The 22,168-nt window shown below is 50.3% G+C and overlaps 2 protein-coding genes and 1 long non-coding RNA gene across 4 annotated transcripts in view; 2 read left to right on the forward strand and 1 right to left on the reverse strand.

The window, feature by feature from the left end:
• UBTD1 (ubiquitin domain containing 1) overlaps nt 1-11,906 on the forward strand; it is a 48,670-nt gene extending 36,764 nt beyond the window's left edge. The window contains exons 2-3 of the mRNA XM_036886489.2: nt 9,199-9,426; nt 10,804-11,906. Of these exons, the coding sequence (XP_036742384.1) occupies nt 9,199-9,426; nt 10,804-11,189 (614 nt within the window). The 3' untranslated portion in view covers nt 11,190-11,906. The remainder of the gene's footprint in view (nt 1-9,198; nt 9,427-10,803) is intronic.
• Nucleotides 11,907-13,355: 1,449 nt separating this feature from the next.
• Nucleotides 13,356-22,034, forward strand: ANKRD2 (ankyrin repeat domain 2). Of its 2 annotated transcripts, none has more exons than XM_036886521.2 (9): nt 13,356-13,561; nt 16,619-16,717; nt 17,521-17,679; nt 17,778-17,885; nt 19,321-19,419; nt 19,775-19,873; nt 20,679-20,777; nt 20,885-20,983; nt 21,734-22,034. In XM_036886521.2, exons 1-9 carry the CDS (start codon nt 13,487-13,489, stop codon nt 21,881-21,883), a joined length of 987 nt encoding a protein of 328 aa, XP_036742416.2. In that variant the 5' UTR covers nt 13,356-13,486; the 3' UTR covers nt 21,884-22,034. The 2 variants fall into 2 exon arrangements, with proteins under 2 accessions (XP_036742416.2, XP_057362170.1); XM_057506187.1 differs by lacking the exon at nt 13,356-13,561 and adding an exon at nt 14,943-15,682.
• On the reverse strand, nt 20,185-20,770 carry LOC130684621 (uncharacterized). The gene is made up of 2 exons (XR_008998979.1): nt 20,637-20,770; nt 20,185-20,278 (listed from the first exon to the last, which is right to left on the reverse strand). It is a non-coding gene; the product is annotated as an uncharacterized LOC130684621 (long non-coding RNA).
• Nucleotides 22,035-22,168: the final 134 nt, after the last annotated feature.

Genomic DNA, 22,168 nt, shown 5'->3' on the forward strand with positions numbered 1-22,168 from the left:
TTGATCCTTCCAGAAAAAGCAAGGCAGAGTGAGTGCCTCATCTCTGGAAATGCACACAGAGGCTGAATTGCCCCAGCAGGAATGTCACATGGGGTGGGAAGTTGCTCTCCATCACTGAGTCCCACCCAGCTATGTGGAATTGGAGTCTCAGGCTGTGTTTCTATCAAGCCTGCAGGAGACCTGGGCACAGTCAGGCCCAGGTGTCCTGGGAGGACCCAGCTTGTTGATTTTGTTCTTCCCACGGGGGAGCTGAAAGGTCAGGCAGACTCAAGACCCCTCCGCTCTTCTCCTGATGTGTGTTCTGCTTGCTGTTTTCCCCCTTGGTGTATTCATCTGGGTCAAACTCTTGACATTTTGATATTCTAGTTACAGTTTAGCTTTCACTGGCAGTGAATGGTTTGATAGAATTTACCTCCCACCCCCACCACACACTCACACACACTCACATTCAATCCACTTGGGCTGTGGGGTTTGAGACAGGTCACATCACCTCTCAGAGCCTCAGTTTTCTCATCTGTAAAATGCAGGGGCCTAGCCCCCAGGTTCTGCTGTACTCCAGGGGACCTTGCTAGCAGACTCTGGAGTTCCTGTTTTATTTATTAGCTGCCATCCTCCCTCTTCTGCCCCAGGAGAAGTGCTGAGCCTGTGCTGTGCAGCTACAGCAGGGAGGCAGGCATCCAATGAGCCCACTTGTCCCTGCCGCACTTAACCTCACTTAACGTCTACGCCCTCCTGCACTGTGAGGTGGAGACCAAGAACTCACTACAGTAGCACTTTTCAGTTTTCAGAATCACAGCAACTTATGGGGGAAAAAAGGTGTTCTTTAATTCTTTTTAATTGCATAATTGGAAAAACTATTATTGACGGTGTGGTTACTAATCACAGTAGCTACTGTCTTCTCTGTACTCCTAACAGTTCCACGAGGTGGGGGTTACGTCCTCGTTATGGTACAGATGGGAACGCTGAGGCTTAGAATGGTGAGGTGCCTGCCTGCGTGCACACAGGTGGTCAGTAGCTGAAGCAGACTGCCCGCCCCCCACCCTGCAACTCCATGTGTCCCTGAAGCCCATGTGTAAGTGAGCAGCCAGACTGGAGAGACAGGCTGTGCGAATGTGTCTCTTAACTCATACTCATCTGTAATCTAGGTTGCCAGAAAACACATGTGCTCAAGTTCCCTCTAGAGCTACTAACACTGGAACTGTTCACATGAAGGCCAGAACTTTGTTGTATCTGGGAGCAAACACCAGTATGTGACGAAGATGGGGAACATATTCATTACAAGAAAGGAACTGGCTGTATTGTTTTTGTAATTAATTTGCTCTTAAAACAAGAAGTACAGTAATTTCTTAAACACCTGTTGTTTTCACTGTACTTGGGAAGTAAAGTGTTCTCTCCCAGCCAGCCTCAGAATAGGAGCTATTCGTTGTATGGCAGGTTAGATCCCAGAGTAGACCCTGAGGATTTGGGGGTTTGTAGCTGAGATCAAATAGGCCAGTTTTCCATCAGGAAATGGGGGGGATTATGGGGGAAGTCAGCTTGGGTCAGTGCCCAGCCCTGGGATGTCACCTTTCACTCTGCCTGACCACATACAGCCAGAGGCCCCTGGGCTCCCACAGAGCAGAGTGCAGACCAAAGGTCCCCCTCTGTGAGCACACCCCAACAAATATGTCTGTTGTATGCAACGCGGGGAAAGCATGCACTGTCTCTGCAGTTTTGTGTGCCCCCTTGTCCACAGCCCCCTAAGCAGGGGGCCTCTAGTAGGTTTGTTTTTCTTGGCTACACTAGTTGCCACATCTCTCTAGTTGCCAAGAAGGGTCCAGGGCCTCACTGGACATGGTTTCTGACATCCAGCCCTTCATCCTCCAGCGGGTTTCCTCACTGTACACCTTGGGACTGGTGTCACTCCTGGACTCCCATCCTGCCACCCTCTCTCTTCCTTACAGGGATTTCTTCCAGGCAGCTCCACCTGCTCCCCCATCTCTGATCTTGCTCTCCCCTCTCCAGCTACTCCCACTTTTCCTAAATTGCCTGCTCACTTTATTCACTCACTCATTGGGCAGACCGTTATTGAGACCTGCTGCCTGCCAAACTCCGGGCCTGTCCTGGGATCCCAAGGATGAACTGGAGGTGGTCCCAGTCTCAGGAGGACAAACAAGATCATTGCAGAGAACTGCAGTTGCCCTGGGCTGGGTGCCACCACAGAGCCGAGTGCAAGGCTCCCAGAGGAGCCTTGATTCCTTCAGCTCTGCCCAGGATTCATCAGACATGCCCCAGGAGGGGACAGAGTTTAGGAAGCCTGGCTTGTCACTTAGCAACTGGCTCCACTGTTTGCCCTCCCTGGGCAGAGGGAGTGAATGGGGAAGAAGGGCCCAGGCAGGGGAGGTCCCTGCTGAGCAGAGCTGGGCCAGCACTTTCCCTTTGAAGGTTACCCAGGCTCTGAGGGTCATCCTCAGCTAAGTCTAACTATAAATACCGTGCTTCCTGAAGGGATTACCTGGGCTCCGCTTCCCCTAGCTGCACCCTCCCCAGCCTGGCCAATCTTCTGGGACTTGCTGCTATCCTACCTCTTATCCTGCCACATCTCTCCAGCCCCCTGCTTCCCAGCTGTGACTACCAGGGTGGCAGGGGAAGAAGAGAGACTGGAGGCTGCATCCTGGCCAGGGGACCCTTGCAGCCCAGGCTGTTGGGATGGGGAGATACCTGTCCCTGCCTTCTCCTGTCTGGAGCCTCATCTCACACCAGCCAGAGTGAGCCCAGTCTTGTCACATAATCAGTACTTCTGGGGAGCACAGTGTTGGCCCCATCCCTGGAGTAGAGGCTTGAGGATGGAGCTTGGTAACCGAGTGTGGAAATAGGGCTTGGGGATTGCTGCAGGTATAAATAGGGCTGTCTCCTGGCTTGGGTGGACCGACTGTCCTGGGAAATCTCTGCTTCCCTTGGCTAGCCTCAGTCTTGGTGTCACATCCCAGTGGCTCAGTTGTAGCAGTCCCCAGAGCCACACTAAGGATCTCGTGGGGTCTGGAGTCAAGAAGTGGAGGGACTGTCTGACTTCTTCCTCATGCAGACCTTCCTCCTCGTCCCTCTGCCTGCCCACTGCTGCCTTCAGCTGTAATTCCTCTACCATGCTCCCCACCCTGCTCACTGTAGTTCTGTTTTCAATGCAACAGACACTTGCTGAGAACTTGCATTGGGCCAGGCACACTGTGAGGCCCTGGGATATTCAGAGAGAAGCAGCCAGGGCCTGTTGTCCTTTCATGGGTTCTTGAGAACTACCCCTTTAGTGTAGTCATTCTGAATTAAGCAGGATGAATCAGGTGGCGAGAGTGCACACACTCATGCATGCACGCTCATAGGTGCACACCATCTCTAGGCATTGGAAAGGGTCTTTAGTGTTTTTTCCCCCACTCTTCTTTCAGGGCCCTTCCCTGGGGTAGCATTGCCAGACATCATTTATTATTGAGGCCAAACCACACCATCCACCATCATTATCCTCCCCGACCCAAACACTGTGCCTTCTTGCTGTCTTCCCTCTTTCCTCTCCAAATCTGCTCTCAACAGCACCTTTGGAGGTGAGCCGTTGAACTAACTAATATCAAGGCATGGATGAGCGTGCCATTTCCACTTCTGTTTTGCTGTTTACAATTGTAGTTCTTCCATCGGTACCCAGCTCAGCCCCTGTGACTCTGAGTCAGAGGGTCTGACGGCCCTGTAGGACTCTGCCTTCTTAACCAGCACCTTGGAGACTGTGACACAGAGGGGCTGCAGACAACCCTTCCAGACCCAGCTTTTGCCTCTGTACTCAGCAACAGCCATTCTCTTCTCTGTCACAGTGTCTTTTGCTATTCTCTGCCCACCATAATCACAGAAACCCACAATTTTTGTGGGTGTTTTGTACCTCTTCATGCAGGTGTGTGCCTTGACTGCAGAATGATCTTTTGTTGTTTTTAAAAATTCTCTGTTGTTAGCTTCATTAAGGAGGACCATTTCTGTTACTCTGTATTTGACCTCGAGCTTATCTAGGACAGGTGGAGACATAATAGAAGTCCCTAATTGCTCTTGTGCCTGCCCTGGCCCTGGACAGAGTCACCCAGAGCTTCCAGCAACTGAAATCCTAGAGACTGTGGGCCTTGGACTTTCCACCTTCAGTCTCCCTCACCCCGCTTGTCAAACTCTTCCTAATTTGCCATGGCTGATCCCTGGAACTTTATGTAACCTTTTTGCTTGTTAACAGCTTTCATTGTATTATTCTTGCTACTAAGTTATAAATGCTTCTTGTAGAAAACTTGGAAAATATAAGCAAAAAAAAAAATCACTGGTAACTGCAGCATTTTGCTGTAAATCCTTCCAGTCTTTTTAATGTATATCGTTTTGCATACTTTTGTAGAAACAGAAGCAGGAGCACAGAGCACTTAATGTTCTGTGACCTTTTCTCAGAGTATTGTGGACATTGGTCATGTTACTACTCAGCATCCTGTCACCCTACCAAGTATGAATGCGTGGGGCTGCCACAAATGCACAGACTTTAGTTAGCCTTTCTCTTGGTGGAGTGCATTTAGTTCGCTTCAGGCTTTCCCCTGTTTAAAACTGTGCTAAGTTAAACAGCTTTGTAGATAAACCTTCACCACACCCTTGTGATGATTTTCTTAGAATATTCTTAGAAACCAAACAGCTGAGCCAAAGAGATGCACATTTTTAAGTTTTTTAGTACCATACCAAATGCCCTCCAGAAAGTTGGTACCAATTTGTATAGCATATGAGAGTGTTCACACCCTTTTCACTGCCCAATATTTGGGGCTCAACAACTATAAAACACCGGTTTTTTTTTAAAGTAAATTTAAAATATTCATCAGTTTGTTTTTGTGTTTGAATTAAAAGCTTCCTTTTCTGTTTTTGTCTATATCTGTGCCTAATATTATAAGCATCATTGTGTAGGGATCCAGACATTCTGGCATGTCTCTTAGTACATGCCTACCTTGGGTCTGGAGAACCTTGCTGGATAGCGCTATGCTGTATTGGACTCACTGATGAAGGGAGCCCTCACCTGGCCCAGAGGTGCTGCGGCTGCCCCCTGCTGGCTGCGAGGTGGCATGACGGCTGAGAAGGCAACAGTTGGCCTAGTGCTGCTCCTTTCTTACACCAACCCTCCTCTTTCCAGACCCCACCACTGCCCCATTCTAATATTTTCTAGTATTTTCAGCCTGAAAGGATCAGCGTACAGGGTGAGGAATTTCTAAACTCTTGTATCCTGGGTGACTCCAGATGCTGTTAATACTTGTTGAGGCTCACTTGCACTGTGTCCATCCATGGGTGAGAATCTTGTCTATGACAGCAAAGTGTGCGGCTATGGGGAGGGGAGGGGACTCTGAAGGTGAGGCATGCAAGCACAGCATCCTCAGGTATGCGTGGCCTCCTGAGGTGATGACTTTGAAAGGTGACTGCAGGGCTATGTTTATTTTAGAGTTATACATGGTTTCACCTTAGTGTCAATAGTCCAGCAACCTCATTTATCAGGAACCTGCCCAAAACCTGGCTGTTTGTGGGGTGGAGGTGGGGAGGTCATTGAGCTGGAACAGCAGACGTCCCAAAGTTGAGTTACTTTCTTCTTTAGGGAGCCTCTTTCTCAGAACCGGATGCTCTCGATTTCGTCAGTGCTGACAAGTTTCCTGAACCCTCAGCTAACTGTCAGAAGCCTGTTAACTGGACATGACCTCCCCCTGTAGGAGCAGCAGGTAGATGGAGACCAGTAAGAAGTGACATCTGCCAAAGAGGAAGAAACAATAGAAATCAGCTCAAGAACTTGAAAAGCCCCAAAGACCAACTAGGTCACTGAGTGGAGAAGCAGAAGTCTCCACCCTGGAGGTCCCCGAGGGTGTCACTGCGCAGCTATCAATCTGGATGGATCAGAGCACTTGGTAGGGAGTCATCAATGCTAAAGGACCCAAGAAAGGAGTCAAATCGTGAAGGGGGCTACTGCTTTGTTCTAGGCAAAAACACCTCTGGGCCCAGCTTCCACAAAAAATATGCCAACAGAACTGTGATTTTCTGTTTCTCCAATGCCTCCTTTCTGTCTTTCCCACATAAGCCTGTGAGTGATCTGGTTTTGATTTTTGTGGCATTCTGTTTCATGTTTTCCTACAGGGAGAACCTCTAGTCCCAATGCCATTTATCGGTAATCCATTATAAAGAAGAATCTCCTGTGTTTCTCCCCCACTGCTCACAAAGGATACTTCTGACACCAGTTGTGTGGGTGTTTTCCCCACACCAAGCAATTCTTCAATTCTCTGTGGACACCAACAGGTCTCCTACAGTTCTGTTCAATTCTGATACTAACAGGAGTTAGCACGGATCCCACTGGTTAAAGGCTCAATCCTTCAAGACTGCTCCCCACTTCAGATGACAACTGCAAAGTAGCAGTAGTTCCTCAGGCTACCCATGACTTCTGTCCAACTTAGCTACAGATCAGAAGTTCCCATGACCCCCTCCACGGGTTTGATAATTTGCTAGATCAGCTCCAGAATCAGGAAAACAGTTTACTTACTATTGCCAATTTATTACAAAGGATATTTTAAAGGAAACAAGTGAACAGCCAGATAAAGAGATACATAGGGTGAGGTCTGGAAGGGTGTGGGAGCTTCTGTCCCCAGACTTGGGGTGTGCCAGACTCCTGGCATGTGGATGTATTCACCAACCTGGAAGCTCTCCAAACCCCACACTTCTGGATTTTTGTGGAGGCTTCATCACGTAGGCTTGATCAATTATTAACTCAATTTACAGCTCCTCTCCCCACTTCAGAGAATGGGAGGCAGAACTGAAAGTTTCAAGCTTATCATGGCTTGGTCTTTCTGGTGGCCAGCCACTGTTCAGGAGCCCACCAAGAGTCCCCTCATTAGAACAAAAGACACTTGTGTCACCCAGGCAATTCCAAGAGATTTAGGAGCTCTGTATCAGACATCCCTCCCACTCAGGAAATTACAAGGGTTCTAGGGTCTCTGTATCAGGGACTGGCTCAAAGACCAATACTAGCAGGAACTGGGGCAGAGAGAAGATATATTTATTATTTCTTGTCTGTTATATGTACACACACACACACACACACACACACACCATCTGCAATGCTCCTTCTCATTTTAAATTCATTTCTGTATATGCCTGGGTCGGGGTCTGGGCTCTTCATTCTCTTCCATTGGCCCATTTGTCTGTCCTCGTTCCAGTACTGCACTCACTACAGCTTCATAATTAGTGGTGATAATGGTAGTGCAACTTCCTCCACCTTATTCTTCTCTAAGAGTATCTGTGTTCTTTTTATGAACTTTAAAATCAGCTTACCAAGTTCCATGGAAAAAACAAAAAACAACAACAAACCTTCGAGTTAGGAATTTTATTGCAATTGCATTACATTTATAAATCAGTTTAGAAGGAAATGGGTATCTTTATGATCTCTGAATAATGCTTCATCCCCATTTTCCTATTCCTGGAAATTCTGATTTAAAATGTTAGACAAGATGAATTTTAATTATTCTGTTTTTCATTAAGTCCTATATGGTTCTTTTGATTTCTGCTTGGTCATTCTTTATAATCTCTTTTTCCCTGTTCACATTTTTAAGGCTTTCATTTCTCAAACTTGGTATTTCATAATCTGTGTCTGATAAATCCCAGACTTTGTGAGTCTGATTCTCCTGTCTGCTGTTTTTGCTGGCTGTGGTTCATATTGTCTAGTTTCCTCCTATGCTGTGATTTTTAAAAAAAATAAAAAAACTATGAACTTATTGTTTATTTTCCTTGGAACTTTCTTTTGGGAATTCTTTGAGGCCTGGTTTGAAGTTGTTTTCCTACAAGGAGGATTTGCATTTCTTTCTTCTGCCCAGGGGCACTTTAAGTTGAACGTCTGGCTTTTTTATTTATTTATTTATTTATTTTATTTTTTTAATTGAAGGGTAGAACGTCTGGCTTTAAAAGAGTTTTCAGCCTGCAGAGGTAGTGGCAAACCCACAGGAGGCCATTTGTGGACTTAGTCTCACTTGAGGTGGAACCTTCACTCTGTCACTTACTGAGTGGCTTTAGGCAAGTCATTTAGTCTCTCTGTCCCATCATCTGTGAAATAGTGATAATAACACATAGCACCTAAGGCTACTGCAAGGATGATGTATGTAAATGCAATGCTTGGATGATGTTCTTTCGCACAATGGGTAGGCAGCGAATGTCATTCTCTTCCCCTGAGGACCCCTGTCTCATGCCCCAGTCAGAGGGGCTTCTGGTGGCAGTCTGCCAGCTTTAATTACACCTCTCACCTGTTGGATCTGAGCTACAGTGGGAGCTGAGCACTTAGTCCTCATTCCTGGGGATCATTCTGCCTTAAGCTTTGAGGTAACTTAGCCTCCTAAGCCTTTGAAAGATGCCTTTGCCCTCAATCTTGACCGTGGTCTGGAGCTGTCTTGGAGGTTACTTGGGGCTAGGTAACAAGAAAAATGACATTTAACAGAATTGTTTTCTTCTTCAGATGCTGTAGGAATTTTTTTGGCTGGTTGGTTATGGTTTTCTAAAAAAATACTCTTTGTAACTATATGGTGGAACATTAACATGGGTTACAATTGTTTATCATTTTAAATCATGGAAATATATATTGATAATAATGAAAGTGTAAAATAAAGTATATTGGCATGAAAATTTTTTTAATCCTTTCTGTATTAAGGAATATAAGAACTAAATTTAATAATAGGAACTCAACTATATTGAGAAAAGTGGGGAAAAGGAAATATATCTAGGTGCCAACAGTGTTTATTTCTGAATGGTGGAATCCTTGAGTAATTTTTACCCCCAGTGGTAGCATGGTACGGACAGTGAGCAGAGGGTGGCCTTGGGAGTCAGAAAGTCTTGCATTAAGTTGGTACCTGTGTCACCTTACGCCAGTGACAAACGCTCTTAGATTCCCTGTCTGTTGTGTTTTGAGGATCAAATAATAATAAAACTTAACAGCATCAGTAACCCGAAGACAGTGTATACTTCGCTGACAAAACTAGTTTATATGTGCAGATTAGGTGTGTGCAGTGTCCAAACTGTCCCGTGAATCCAAGAAAGGGCCTGGAAATTTAAGTACTTCAGAGTCACTGCAGCCAGGGTTTGGGGTACAGGAGGCTGGGGGAGGGTGGGCTGCAGCCCTGGCTTTAGAGATGCTGAGCCTCACCCTTTTGCCCTGCCCAGGACGCAATGAGCCCCTGAGGAAGGAGCGTCTGAAGTGGAAGAGCGACTACCCCATGACTGACGGGCAGCTGCGGAGCAAACGGGATGAGTTCTGGGACACAGCACCCGCCTTTGAGGGCCGCAAGGAGATCTGGGACGCCCTCAAGGCTGCCGCCTATGCAGCGGAGGCCAACGACCATGAGCTGGCTCAGGCCATCCTAGACGGAGCCAGCATCACCCTGCCTCATGGTGAGCAGGCAGGCCAGGGCTTTCTCCCACTGGAGCAAGGGGACCATTGGCACTATTCAGGGTGGAGGAGAGCCAGTGGCATCAGGAGTTTCTATCCAAGCTGGTGTGGGGATGGTGTGCATGTGTGGCTATTCACTTGTTCATTCAAACAACCCTTACCAAGCATGATGGATCAGGAGTGGGGACACAAAGAAAAACGAGACATAGTCCCTGCTTGCCTAATGAGGAGGTGGAAAGGCATCAGCAAACCTCACAGCTGTGCAATGAGAGCAAATTGAAGACTTACTCAAGGTGCTTTGGCATCCCAGAACATCTGAGGTACCAACCTTCTGTTGGGTTTACTATGTGCTGGGCACTGAGCTAGAAGCTTCTACTGCATTATTTCATTTAGGATCATCACAGCCTTATGGGGCCATGTGAAGGAGAGGATAACAGTGGAACTCCAGAGTCACAGACCTGGGTTTTAACACAAGTGTCTGTTTCCTGCCTGTGTGACCTTGAGCAAGAAGCTTCTTGAATTTAAAGCCTCAGTGACTTACAACTGTAAAGCGGTGGTACCTACATCATAGGATGGCTATTAGGATTCAACAGGATACATATAACATCATTTAGTCCAATCTCAGCACTTAGTAAATGCTCGAGGCACAGTAAATATATTGCTACATGCAAAAGCTTGCAAATAAGGAAATTGAGGCCCACTAGGGTATAAGCCGTGAAGAGCAAGACCTGTGTTGTTCCATGCACACTTGTAACCCCAGCACCCAGCACATATGCTCAGGAAAGGGTTGTTGAAAGAACAAATGGAAAGCTAGGGGCTTTGCAGGGGTTGAACAAGCTACTACCTAGTGGAGCCAGAATGCCAGCCTAGGTCTTCCTGATTCTATCTTGAGCTCCTCCCAGCTGTCCCAGGGAGACATGACTGTAGGGTGCATTTAGGGACTGTGAAGTGGCCCTGACCCAAGTATTAGTCTGCTGTTTGGGCTGCTATAACAAATACCATAGATCAGATGGCTTATTAAACAACATAAATTTATTCTCATAGTTCTGGAGGCTGGGAAGCCCAAGATTAAAGTGCCAGCTAATTAGATTTTTGGTGGGCACTGTCTTCTTGGCTTGTAGATGGCTGCCTGCTCTCTATGTCTCACATGGTAGGGAGAGAGCTCTCTGGTGTTTGTTCTTTTAAGGACACTAATCCTGTTGTATCAGGGCCCCATCCCCACAACCTCATTTAACTTTAATTACTCCCAGGTGGGCCCCTATTTCAAATACAGTGACATTGGAGGTTAGGGCTTCAACAAATTATTTTAGGGGGTGGCACAATTCAGTCCTTAACAGTGGGTCCACAGGCCAACTCAGACTGCCCTGTCCTTCCCACAGGGACCCTCTGTGAATGCTATGATGAGCTGGGCAATCGCTACCAGCTGCCCATCTACTGCCTGTCTCCACCCGTGAACCTGCTGCTGGAGCACACTGAGGAGGAGAGCCTGGAGCCTCCTGAGCCGACGCCCAGCATGCGCCGGGAGTTCCCCCTGAAGGTGCGCCTGTCCACAGGCAGGGACGTGAGGCTCGACGCCAGCCTGCCTGACACAGTGGGGCAGCTTAAGAGGCAGCTGCACTCCCAGGAGGGCATCGAGCCGTCCTGGCAGCGATGGTTCTTCTCTGGGAAGCTGCTCACAGACCGCACTCGGCTCCAGGAAACCAAGATCCAGAAAGATTTTGTCATCCAGGTCATCATCAACCAGCCCCCACCACCCCAGGACTGATGAGCCCGTGGACTCCTGGGAGGAAAGGCCAGGGAGGGCCTCTTGGGGCTGGGAGGCCTCCAGCTGGAGCACTAGGTCCCCCACCCTGCTGCTGCCTTCAAATGCTGTTATTTTCTTCAGGGGTGCCTCCTCCCCGCCCTATGGCTGCTGGGCGAACTGTGAAGGGACCCTGCCTCCTAGGGGCACCAGGGGCCACCAGTCCCTGGCACCCAGGAAGCAATGCTGCCACACACCGGCCTTGCCAGCTTCGTCAGAGTAAAGGCGCACTGGAGCCTCCACCCTGCCTCTCTCCGTCAGCAGGCTGGAGCCACGAGGGCAGCCCAGAGGCCCCGGAGCCCAGATCTGTCATCTGGTGCTGCTGGGTGTGCTCACTCTGGTTTTCTGCTCAGGGTCTGAAGCAGCTGCTGTTCCCATCCCTGCCTCCACCCCCTGACTCTGCCTTGGGCACAGGGCCAGTCCCTCGGAGGAGAGGGGACTGCTCGTGAGCCCTCAGGGTGGGGAGCCTGAGGCCGGCCTCTGCCTCTCCCTGCCCCCAGCACAATTGGCAGAGATGAGGCAGGTGGCTGGATGGCTGGGCTGTTGTGGCAGGTGTCTGCACGGGGCCATCTCTGGGCTGTAACCCAAGCAGCAGGGGTCTGCAGCCTGGTCATGGCCCCATAGCAGATCCCTGTGTACAAACGTATCTGCATATTTATCAATAAAGCCTTTTGCTCCTTCCTTCTCTCTTGCCTGGCTTTGGCTCTGGATCCTCCTACAGATCTGTGGAGCCCAGGCCTCAGTTCTGGTGTGGGAATAAGTGGGTGTAAGGCCTCCCCAGCTGCTCTGGGTGCAGCACAGAGTATAGTGGAGGGAGTCTTGAACTGCTAGTGTGTGTAGGTCCTGAGGAACAGCCACTCAACCTATGAACCCACTTGGCTTACCCTCCAAGTGGTGGTGATGCTGCCTGCCCTACTTCTTCCTCCAGTTGCTGGGAGGATAAAGGTAACAGCTGTGGCTGTGCTTGAAAGCATAGGCGGCATCTCGGGAAGGGACGTTAGTTACCTGGCAGTCTGCTTCTGCAGCAGGAGAGTGCTGGCTTGCCGCCCCAGCCCCTGAGCCGGGCCCTCAGGACTGAGGAATGTGTAGAAGTCCTGGACACGCTGCCTCTCTGGTGATGTTAAAGCAAAACCTCTGACACATTTAGATTATGAGCATGTGTCAGCTTGCTGGCAAGGGAACCAGAGAGAAAAAGGAGCTGGTTCCTCTGTTTCCTTAGAGGAAAGTGTGCATGTAAGCAGAGGGGCTCTTAGATAAGGTGGTTTACCTGAGGGCAGGCCATGTGGGCATTACAGTACTGCAGAGCTGTGGCGCTTATGGTTCACTGGCAGGCTGAACCTAAGTCATGGAGACCTCAGGCTCACTCCCTCTGTTCCAGGTATGGAACTGAGCAAGTTCAAGTCTGCTTTTTCTCCAGTTGGGAGTATTTTTTTTTCTCAGTGAGCATGGCTGGCCCCCTTGTCAGAGTGGCCTGATAGGGAAACTGGGAGGAAAGGATGATCAGGAGGAGCTAGTGTCCTCATCAGCTGGGCTTGGCACTGTACACTGGCCCTTCCGGTGGCTTCCTGAGACCCCTCTTGAAGTAAGACCATCTAAGTCCTGCAGAGGCCCCTGAGACAGACAGACTGATGTTTGTCAGGGGCTAGTGGACATGTAGCCAAACGCTATAACGCCTCGCTAGGGGGCACTGTGGGACCCAGAGAGGGAAAGGCCTGCAGAAGCTCCGGGCAGGGGGAGGTAACTGCCCCTACCGTCCCTGCACTCTGGCACTCCAGCCCAGACAAGGCAGAATCTGCCCCACCCCAGAGCAAGCAGGGCCTCTTCTCAGGACAGTGTAGAGCGCAGACCTGTATGAGGCCCCACATTTGTCTCTGGCTGGGCAGTTTCCAAGCGTCCAGCAGGTGGCACTGCCATCAGGGTAGGGGCAGCCAGCTGATCCTTGGTGAAGCCCAGCTGCCCTGGCTAAGGCCCAGCTGGGCCCAAAGCACTCAGGACAGAGTCTGGGCCGGCTCCTTCCTGCAGGCCCTGCTCTTGAGGTGCTGGGCACTCCAGGTCCATTAGGCTGAGGGCCAGGGGGCAACTATCCCTGCCTCCCCCACTCCCTGGGGCTGCCCGGGGTGAAGGTGACAGGTGGGGGAGGCAGGTGGAGAATTGGGCCAGTGAGCTCATGACAAAAGCGCCCAGTAGGGCGGGAGTGGGTGTCCTGGCCTATAAATCCCCCGTGGCCTTGTGGCCTACAGAGGCAGGTTACAGACAGCACCATGGCAGGCTCCGAGGCAGTGCAGAGGGCCACAGAGCTTATCGAGCAGCGGCTGGCACAGGAGGAGGAGAATGAGGTATGGGGGCCCAAGCGGGTTCTGAGGAGACCCAACTCTGCTGTCAAGGGAAGGAAGAGCCTGGCTGCCACCCCTGTGGTAGGCAAGAGAACAGGTGTCCCCAAGGGCCCATCTGGCTCCATGCCAGCCCCAGCGTACCCCTGGAAGAGGGGTTACTGGCAGTGGGAGACTGAGGCTTCAGCCCCAAGAACTGAGACAGTTTTGTGGGCAAGCCAAGCTGTGCTCCCTGAGACACTGCCCACCTACCTGGGCTGCCAGGCAGCACAGAGCAGGACAGCTGGGGCACTGGTGGGGATGTGGAAGTGGGGAACCCTGAGATGCCCCAGCTGCTGAGGGAGAGGCTGGGGCAGGAGCAACTCCAGGGCTTGGCCCTGAAGAAGAATGATGACTGGTAGCACAGGGAAGGGAAGCTGGGGAGGAAGTGTGGATTTTCCCAGGAATGCCCTTCACACTTGTGGATGCCTTTGGAACTTGGGGCTCTGGTTAATTGCATTTCTTCTGGGATGAAGAGGTAGGAGGGGCGCAGACTTGTCCTACTCTTCCTTTTATTTAAACTAATACTTGACCTATGATCTGCTCTGCCAAGTGCCAGGTGCTGTGAGGGATGAGGATCAGTTAAGGCCAGCTCCTGCCTCCTTTTTACCAATACCACATTTATTTCAACCATTTGTTAGGTGCCATCAACCAAGAAACAAGGCAGAGTAAAGAAGTGATGAAATAGAGGTGTTAAATCCAAAGTGAAGGAGCTTAAAGGGTGGGTGGGTGGGTGGGCCCTCAAGGACTTCTCTGTGGGCAGCATGGCATTTGAGCTGGGCGTTCAAGGATGGTGAGTAGAGATCGGGAGGGAAGAGTATTCCAGGCCAAGGAAACGATGGGTGCTAAGCTTTGGGTGAATGAAAAACATGATTGGGAGTCTGTTGTAGAAGGCTGGGAGGAGAGGCAGGGCATAAGCCAGAGAGGGCCACATGAAAAATATGCTGTCGGCAATGGGGAGCCACTAAATGTGGCATGAGAGAGAGTGATGCCATCTGACCTATTTTAGGAAGGCAGCCCAGAGAAGGATTTGTTGGGGAATGGGGGGGAAGACTGGCTCTAACAGGAGTGGGAGAAAGGAGATAAATCAGTTTAGAGGTAGACGCCATTCAAAAAAGGAAGAGTGACTGAATGGGGGTAAGGAAAAAGGAAGCAAAGTTGAGGGCTAAGGAAGGGAGGGCAGGTTTGCCAGGGAAGAGCTTGGCCTGAGTCTGCTGAGTGCTGGCCAGGGCATCCCTGGATCTCCAGGAATGCTGTTTCTCCTCCAAGGGCATGTGCACGTGGGCTGGGCAACGCCAGGCAGGTGAGTCATGCTGCTGTGCCATTTCTGGAGCCTTGCCACTGGACACAGAGACCTTCAGCAAGGGAACACAACAGTCCTCATCCATTCATTCATCCAACAAATATAGCAGCAGGGCTGTCAGGAAACCAGGGGCCCATAGAGCCAGCCTCCCCAGCCAGGGCCTCCTCTGTACCAAGCACTGTGCTGAGCATTGTGTAGACCTTCTCTCATTTAACCTGTACAACAGTCTATGATGTAAGGTGTGAGTTTTGTTTCATTGTGTTTCACCAGCTAGCATCTAATTAAATAATCATCTATTGAGCACCTACTATATGCCAGCCCGCAAAGACAAATCTGAGGAAACAGACTATAGAGTCTGGGCAAGGTGTGGGTGAGCATTAGAGTCCCCAGGTGTGCCCACCATACCCCAGCCCAGCAGGTTTCTCAGAGGAGAGCCTCTGTCCAGCTTGTGCCTCCTCCTTGACATGGAAGGGAAAGGAGAGCCCTGCAGGCCAGCCCAGGGGCTGGGCCTCTGTTGTTGGGTGCTCACTAGGTCAGGTTATCACTGAGGACTGGGTGAGCAGAGATGCTGAGCCCACCTGCCATAACCCATTCACTCATTCTTTTCCATTCTCCCAACATTTTCTGAGCACCTACTATGTGCTAGGCCCCGTTATAGGTGCTGGGGAGACCAAGATAATTAAGAGCCAAGCCCACCCTCAGGATGTTCCAGGAGGAGACCATGTGCAGTAGTAGCTGCAGCCGCAGGTCACCCCTTATCCCTGGAAGAAGAAGCAGTGTTTCAGGTGAGGCCAGCACTGAAGAGACCCCAAGCCATGTAAGCCTGACATGGAAGGGAGAAGCCTTCGGACAACAGGAAATCAGACCTCAACACGACCCTTGAAGAGCACAACACCAGAGCTCAGAGAGAGAAATGAGAAAGGCAGCTGAGAGCTCCGTGAGGGTGGTCATTCCTCCCCAGCTGCCATCTGGACTCGGCACCCTCCAGCCTGGACGAATGTTCCAGGCACACAGAGACAGGCGCCAGCAGCTCACAAAGAGTGGTTTCCTTTAGAAGAGAGAAGGAGACCGTGAAGAAGTAGTCCAGGCAGGTCAAGCCTGCAAATAGGGCGCTAGGGAAGAGTTTCACCAGAGTTATTACAATGAGAATAGGTAATATTTAGAGGCATTCCAAGATGAAAGCTGGGGAGCTGGGGCCCCCATTCCTCAGATTCCCTGAGAACAATTTCCATGTTCCAGGATTTTATCAATAAAATCTGAAGAAAAATTAAAAGTTGGTATCTAACGTAAAGTTGCCAAATGTTTGCATTGCCAAGTAAGCCCATTTAAAAAGTAACTTTCATCTCTTAATACAATTATTTCATCAAAGTGAATTTTTAATGCCAAAAAAGTAAAAATCATCATCATCTTGGAGCTTAAAAAAGTGAATACATTTAATTTCATGAAAACTCACTCCAGGAGCTCTTAATCTTGTTTTGCGGGGGTCAGTGGTTGCTGAGCGGGTGTTTGAGCTAGAGTGGGGCTGAGGGTTGAGGTGGGGAACTGTGGGGAGCCCTGCTCTGGCCTAGGGCCCTCCAGGACCAGTCAGGAGTGAGGCTGAGGAAGGGCTGAGGTCCCACAGGAGAAAGTAGGTGGTGCCTGGATTGCCTGGGGGAGAGGCTACCTGCCTCCCCAGGTGCTGCAGGCAGGCCCTGGAGCACATCCTCTCCTTGGCTTATCAGAAACTCCGAGGGATCCACCAGAAGCTGCCCATGGACAATCTGGTGTTAGAGGATGAGAAGCACCATGGGGTTCCGAGTACAACCTTACAAAAGGTTAAGGTAAGTGTGAGGAGAACCCAGCCCTTGTGCTCAGAGGACGGCTTTGCCCCTCCAAGTGTGGTCTCTGAACCAGCACCCCAGCACCCCTTGGGATCCTGTCAGCAATGCAGAATCCTGACCCCGCCCCACACCTGATGAATGAGAATCTGCATGTGTACAAGACCCCAGGGAATTCATTTTGGAAGCCCCAGAGTGACGGGCGATGGAGTAGCTGTGCAGCAGGGTGCCGTGCAGGCATTAAAGGGCTGAGGGAGGCTATGTGTGCGGACAGCGGAGAGCTCCAGGCTGGTAAGAGAAAACCAGTTTCCAGAGCATCATGTAGAGGATGACTGCACAGGACCCCAGTCTGATAGGGCATCAAACCAAGCCATAACAGAAGTAACTGGAGGGAGAGCAGGGCCTTCTTTTCATATCTTTTATGCTTCTGGATTACTTTTATTTTTAATATTAATCATGTACTACTTTTATGACTGTACCAAGCCAGTGAAATTGCATGGAAAGCTGAGGATTCATTCATTCCCAGTCCTGGTGGCCTGGGCTAGGAAATGCCTCTGAGATTCCCTCATCCAACCCCCAACCCTACATGAAGCCTAGAAGCTTGGCACCTTCTAGGCAGCCCCCTCAAGTTTCCCCTTTCCCTGGTCTAAGCCATCAGTGTCCCAGTCTCATCTGCTGCTTCTAGTCCTGGGCAGGAGAGCTGAACCTGGATTCCTTCTTGAGAAGCTCTCCCTACCCTCCCCCTCCAGTTTACTCAGGGGTCCCCAAGTCCCTAGCCTGGGTGTTGATGGGCCATCCCTACGCAGGGCCAAGAGCGTGTACGCAAGACATCCCTCGACCTCAGGAGGGAGATCATTGATGTGGGCGGGATCCAGAACCTCATCAAGCTGCGGAAGAAACGCAAGCAGAAGAAGCGGGAAGCCCAGGCCGCCCTGCAGGAGCCACCTCCGGAGCCCGAGGAGATCGTAAGGGTGCTAGGGAGGACACCTGTGTTGGCAGGGGAGCTGGGAGGGCCTCAGGTCACTGTGGGACAGCCCCCCATGGCTGTACGCGTGCTCTCCAGACTGGCCCTGTGGATGGGGAGACATTTCTGAAAGCAGCGGTGGAGGGGAACATGAAGATCATTGAGAAGTTCCTGACAGACGGTGGCTCCCCTGACACATGTGATCAGGTGAGCTTCCTACCCAGACATGTGCCCACCTCCTTTTCAGAGATGCCCCCAGATTTTGAATGTGCTTTTTCTCACACAGGAATTTATCTATGTCCTTAGACCCTTTTCAACTTGATGACAGTTTTCAACTTAAACCACTTCCAGAGTAACAAATACCATATGGCTTTTTAGAGAAGAAAGAGGGATGGAATAAAAAAGACCCCAAGTCCAGGAGTTGGGACTCAAACCCCCTCTCAACCACTCCCTAGCTCTGTGACCTGAAGCTAGGCCTGTCACCTGTCCATGCCTCAGTTTCCTCCTCTGTAAAGTGGCCTACTTACCTCAGAGCATGTTAAGGATATCAAATGAAATATCAGTGCCTTGATAAATATTTATGAATGAATGAAAAAACTAGAAAGCTCATGATAGAATATTATTTTTGGCCACATTGTATAATATACTTCCTTTTAGAATTATTTTATTGTGGTAAAATATATATAACACGAAATATGCCATTTTAGCCATTTTAAGTGTACAGTTCAGTGGGTGTTAATGACATTTACAAAATTGTGCAGTCATCACTCTTTTCACAGTGTTTCTGTCACCCATCATACTTCTTTTGTTTTCCCTGATACTGCCTCCTTCACGCTAGGTGGGTACTCTCTCACACTCATATCCTGGGATTAAGCAAATTAATGACCACCCCACTAACCTTCATTGCTATTGGCATTATGTCCTTTCCATTCCTTAGACTCCAGGGTCTATCCCAGCACCTCCTGCCTCTGAGCCCTACACTAGGAGGTGCTGAGAGCAAAAGAAAATAAAAAAGAAAAAAGCAACAGTTGAGAGTGGTGGGGAGACTGATGTATAACTAGATCATTAGAAATGGAAAGATATGCGCAATGGCCTATGGGTTTCAAGAGACTAAAGCAAGAAAGCTGACTGCAGTGGGAAAGGATGAAGTCCATTCCTTCCTTGGATCAGTAATCAGTGTGCACCTACCTGTTCTGGCCCTGGGCTGGGCATTCAGGGGAAGTAAAGTCTAGTAAGACTTGACCTGCCCTTGAACACTCTCCAAGTGGAGGGTTTTCTGGGCCTCCCAGGACAGCGCTGGCCTAGAGGTTTCAAGAACACGATGGCACTTGAGCTGCATCTTGAAGGAGTAGCAAGACTTTATCAAGCACTCGCAGGAAGTAGGGGCAAAGTGGATATTCCTGGCAGGCGGAACCAGGGCTGGCTTAATGTGCTTGGGGAGCAGTGAGAAGATCAGGGTCCCCAGGGCATAAGAGGACTCCAGGCCTAGTCTGGATAGAGCATGAGGTTCCTGGCAGAACATGGAAGATATGGGGACCCAGCACAGGGCTCAGAATCAAGTAGGGGTAAGGTCTCAGCTTGGGTGGGAGATAGGCCCAGGCTAGGGCCAGAGGTCAGGCCCTGACGGTCTCTCTGGGGATAGTTCCGCCGGACAGCACTGCATCGAGCTTCCCTAGAGGGCCACGTGGAGATCCTGGAGAAGCTTCTGGAGAAGGGGGCTACTGTGGACTTCCAGGATCGGGTGAGCAAGAGGGCAGGTATTGGGTGGGAAGTAGGAGGTGGGTCCAGCACTAACAAACTCCCTCTCCTTGCAAACCTGTGCCAACCTGGGACACAAACAGGCTGCCTCAGGGTCAGCCCCACCCTATGTGACCTTGTGCAGGCCTATCTCCTCCCCTAGCTTCCCCTGTGAATCTGGCTTGTACTAGATGGGCTGCCAGGATTCTGATCTGCCTGGTCCATTGCCCAGGCACAGAAGTGCCCCTGCCCCTTCCCCAAACCCTTTCCCTGTGTATCTCTCAACTGGGGTCCTTTCCCCCAGGGCACTTTCTTCCCTGAAGCTCTGCATTTAGGCCCCATTCTTCCTCCCATTCTAGCTGGACTGCACAGCCATGCATTGGGCCTGCCGTGGGGGCCACTTGGAGGCGGTGAAGCTCCTGCAAAGTCGAGGAGCAGACACCAACATGAGGGATAAGGTGCAATAATGCTCACGGATATTGGGGTGGCTGTGGGGTGAAATGGGGGGTCAGAAGGCAGAGGGCAGAAAAACCCAAGAAGGCAGTGAGGTAGTGAACTAGTCTGGTTTCTGGAGTGATTGCAGAGCCCAGGGAGGGGTTCTTGCCATCAGCTGCAGGCCCTTGGGGGCCACTGTCTGGGGGTGGGAGCAGGAAGAACAGAGGAGAGGTGAGGAGAAGAGATTTACCATCTTGGGGACGTTGGGACCATCCAAAAGATACAGGATTTGTTCATCCATGGAATCCTTCATCATCCTTTATCCATCTGTCTATCCATTCATCCATTCATTTATTTATTCGCCCACCATTTTGCTATTCATCCATTTCTTTGTTGTGTAATCTTGAATAAGTGTCTCTGGTGCTTATCTGTAAAACATTTTGAAGAATTCTTACATAAATTAAATGAGAAAATGTATGTAAATTATTTATTCAACATAAGGATGATGTTTTGTAAGCTTTTGCCACGTTTATCACATAATCATCTCTCAATAAATGGCATCTATTATAATTATTAGAAGAAGGACAAAGGAGTGAGCAGTTGCTTGCAGCTGGGTGAGATAGGAATAGTGGGCTTCCCAGGGGAGGTGGCATGCTTCAGAGTTAGACCATTGGATAGGATGGTGGGAAATTGTAGCATTTCTGCCCCTCCAGGGTGCAGGACTTGGCACTAGGACTTGGGGGAAAGATTAGGCTGGAGTTAGGACAGCTCCCCTCCCAGAGGTACCAGAGTCCAAGTCTCTTCAGTTCCACCTTCCTCCCCACCCAGCTGCTGAGCACCCCCCTGCACGTGGCAGTCCGAACAGGGCATGTGGAGATTGTGGAGCACTTTCTATCCCTGGGCCTGGAAATCAATGCAAAAGACAGAGTAAGTGTCCAGGTTCCCTCCTGCCCAGCTCCACCCATAGGGGTACAAACAGCCTGAGGGCTCCCACATGCCCCCATGGGCCATACTGATTGTCACACTGACTGTAGGAAGGAGACAGTGCCCTGCATGATGCCGTCAGGCTCAACCGCTACAAAATCATCAAACTGCTGCTCCTGCATGGAGCCGACATGATGACCAAGAATCTGGTAAGCTCATTCCTTCCATGAATCAGTAGTCAGTGTATACTGCTGGCCAGGCCCTGTGCTGGTCATTCGGAGGGAATATGGAACTCAGCAAGACCCAGCCTGCCCTTGGAGCCCTCCCACAGTGAAGGGTCTCTCTCTCTGGGGGCCCACCCACCTTCCCAACTCTGCCCAGAGTGTGAGTGCAGAGGAACAACCAGGAGGGGTGGTAAGAGAACTTCCCAAGGGCCTCCAGGTAGACCAGGGAAGATCCTGATGTCCACATCCAGGGAGGCCCAAACCAGGGAGGAACAGAGCTGGACAGGCCCTAAGCACTTGGCTGGCACGACCATTCCTAAGACAGCACCGTGCTGGCTCCTGATGGTCCTCATGCTCCCTAAGGATCCTATGTCTCCTGGTCCAAGTTTTTCTTTGAGTCTCAGAGCAATCACAAAAAAAAGGGGGGACCAGGAGAGTCCCCCGACTCAAGAAAGGCTAAGGGGACAGTGGGAAAGTCAGGAAGATATGGGGAGGCTGGAGATGAGGGGTTCTCAACCTTGGCATTTTTGACATTTGGGACTGGATAATCCTTTGTTGTGGGGACTATCCTGTGCGTTGTGGGATTGCTAGCAGCGTCCCTGGCCTTTATTCATTAGATGCCAGTAGTAACCAGCCAGCCACCTACAACATCGCCAGTTAGATGGTGATATAGATGAGGGCATCTCCTGGTACAGACTTCTGAACAGTGACCAGATCTCCTCCTGGCTCCCCCAGGCAGGAAAGACCCCTACGGACCTGGTGCAGCTGTGGCAAGCTGATACTCGCCATGCTCTGGAGCATCCCGAGCCAGGGGCAGAGCAAAATGGGCTGGAGGGGCCTACTGAGAGTGGGCAGGAGACCCCCCAGCTCGTGCCAGCCCAGTAAACACCTGCCCCAGGCCAGCAGGCACCCTTCCTGTCCCTGAGTGCAGCCAGAGGGTCATAAGAATGGATGCCAGAGCTGAACACCCACCCTTCCTCTGCGTATGACCTGGGAGCACCCACCAGCTTCCAAAATAAAAAAGTTGTTTTTACTATTTGTGGTGTTTGCTTCTACATGTGTCTGAAATACTTAGGAAAAAAGGAAGGCTGAGAGCAAGGGTGAGCTTGAGGAGAAGGGTCTCTTGGAGCCCTTTGGCCCCCTGAGCTAGCCCGGCTGCTTTTCCTACCA

The sequence above is a fragment of the Manis pentadactyla genome, chromosome 8 (genome assembly GCF_030020395.1).
Source record: "Manis pentadactyla isolate mManPen7 chromosome 8, mManPen7.hap1, whole genome shotgun sequence".
In the NCBI taxonomy this organism is placed as follows: domain Eukaryota; kingdom Metazoa; phylum Chordata; class Mammalia; order Pholidota; family Manidae; genus Manis; species Manis pentadactyla.

Coding starts and splice junctions, on each gene's coding strand:
- ANKRD2 (XM_036886521.2), top strand. CDS start 13,487: ATGGCAGGCTCCGAGGCAGTGCAGAGGGCCACAGAGCTTATCGAGCAG. Junction 16,718..17,520: donor CAACCTTACAAAAGGTTAAG/GTAAGTGTGAGG, acceptor ATCCCTACGCAG/GGCCAAGAGCGTGTACGCAA. Junction 17,680..17,777: donor CTCCGGAGCCCGAGGAGATC/GTAAGGGTGCTA, acceptor CGTGCTCTCCAG/ACTGGCCCTGTGGATGGGGA.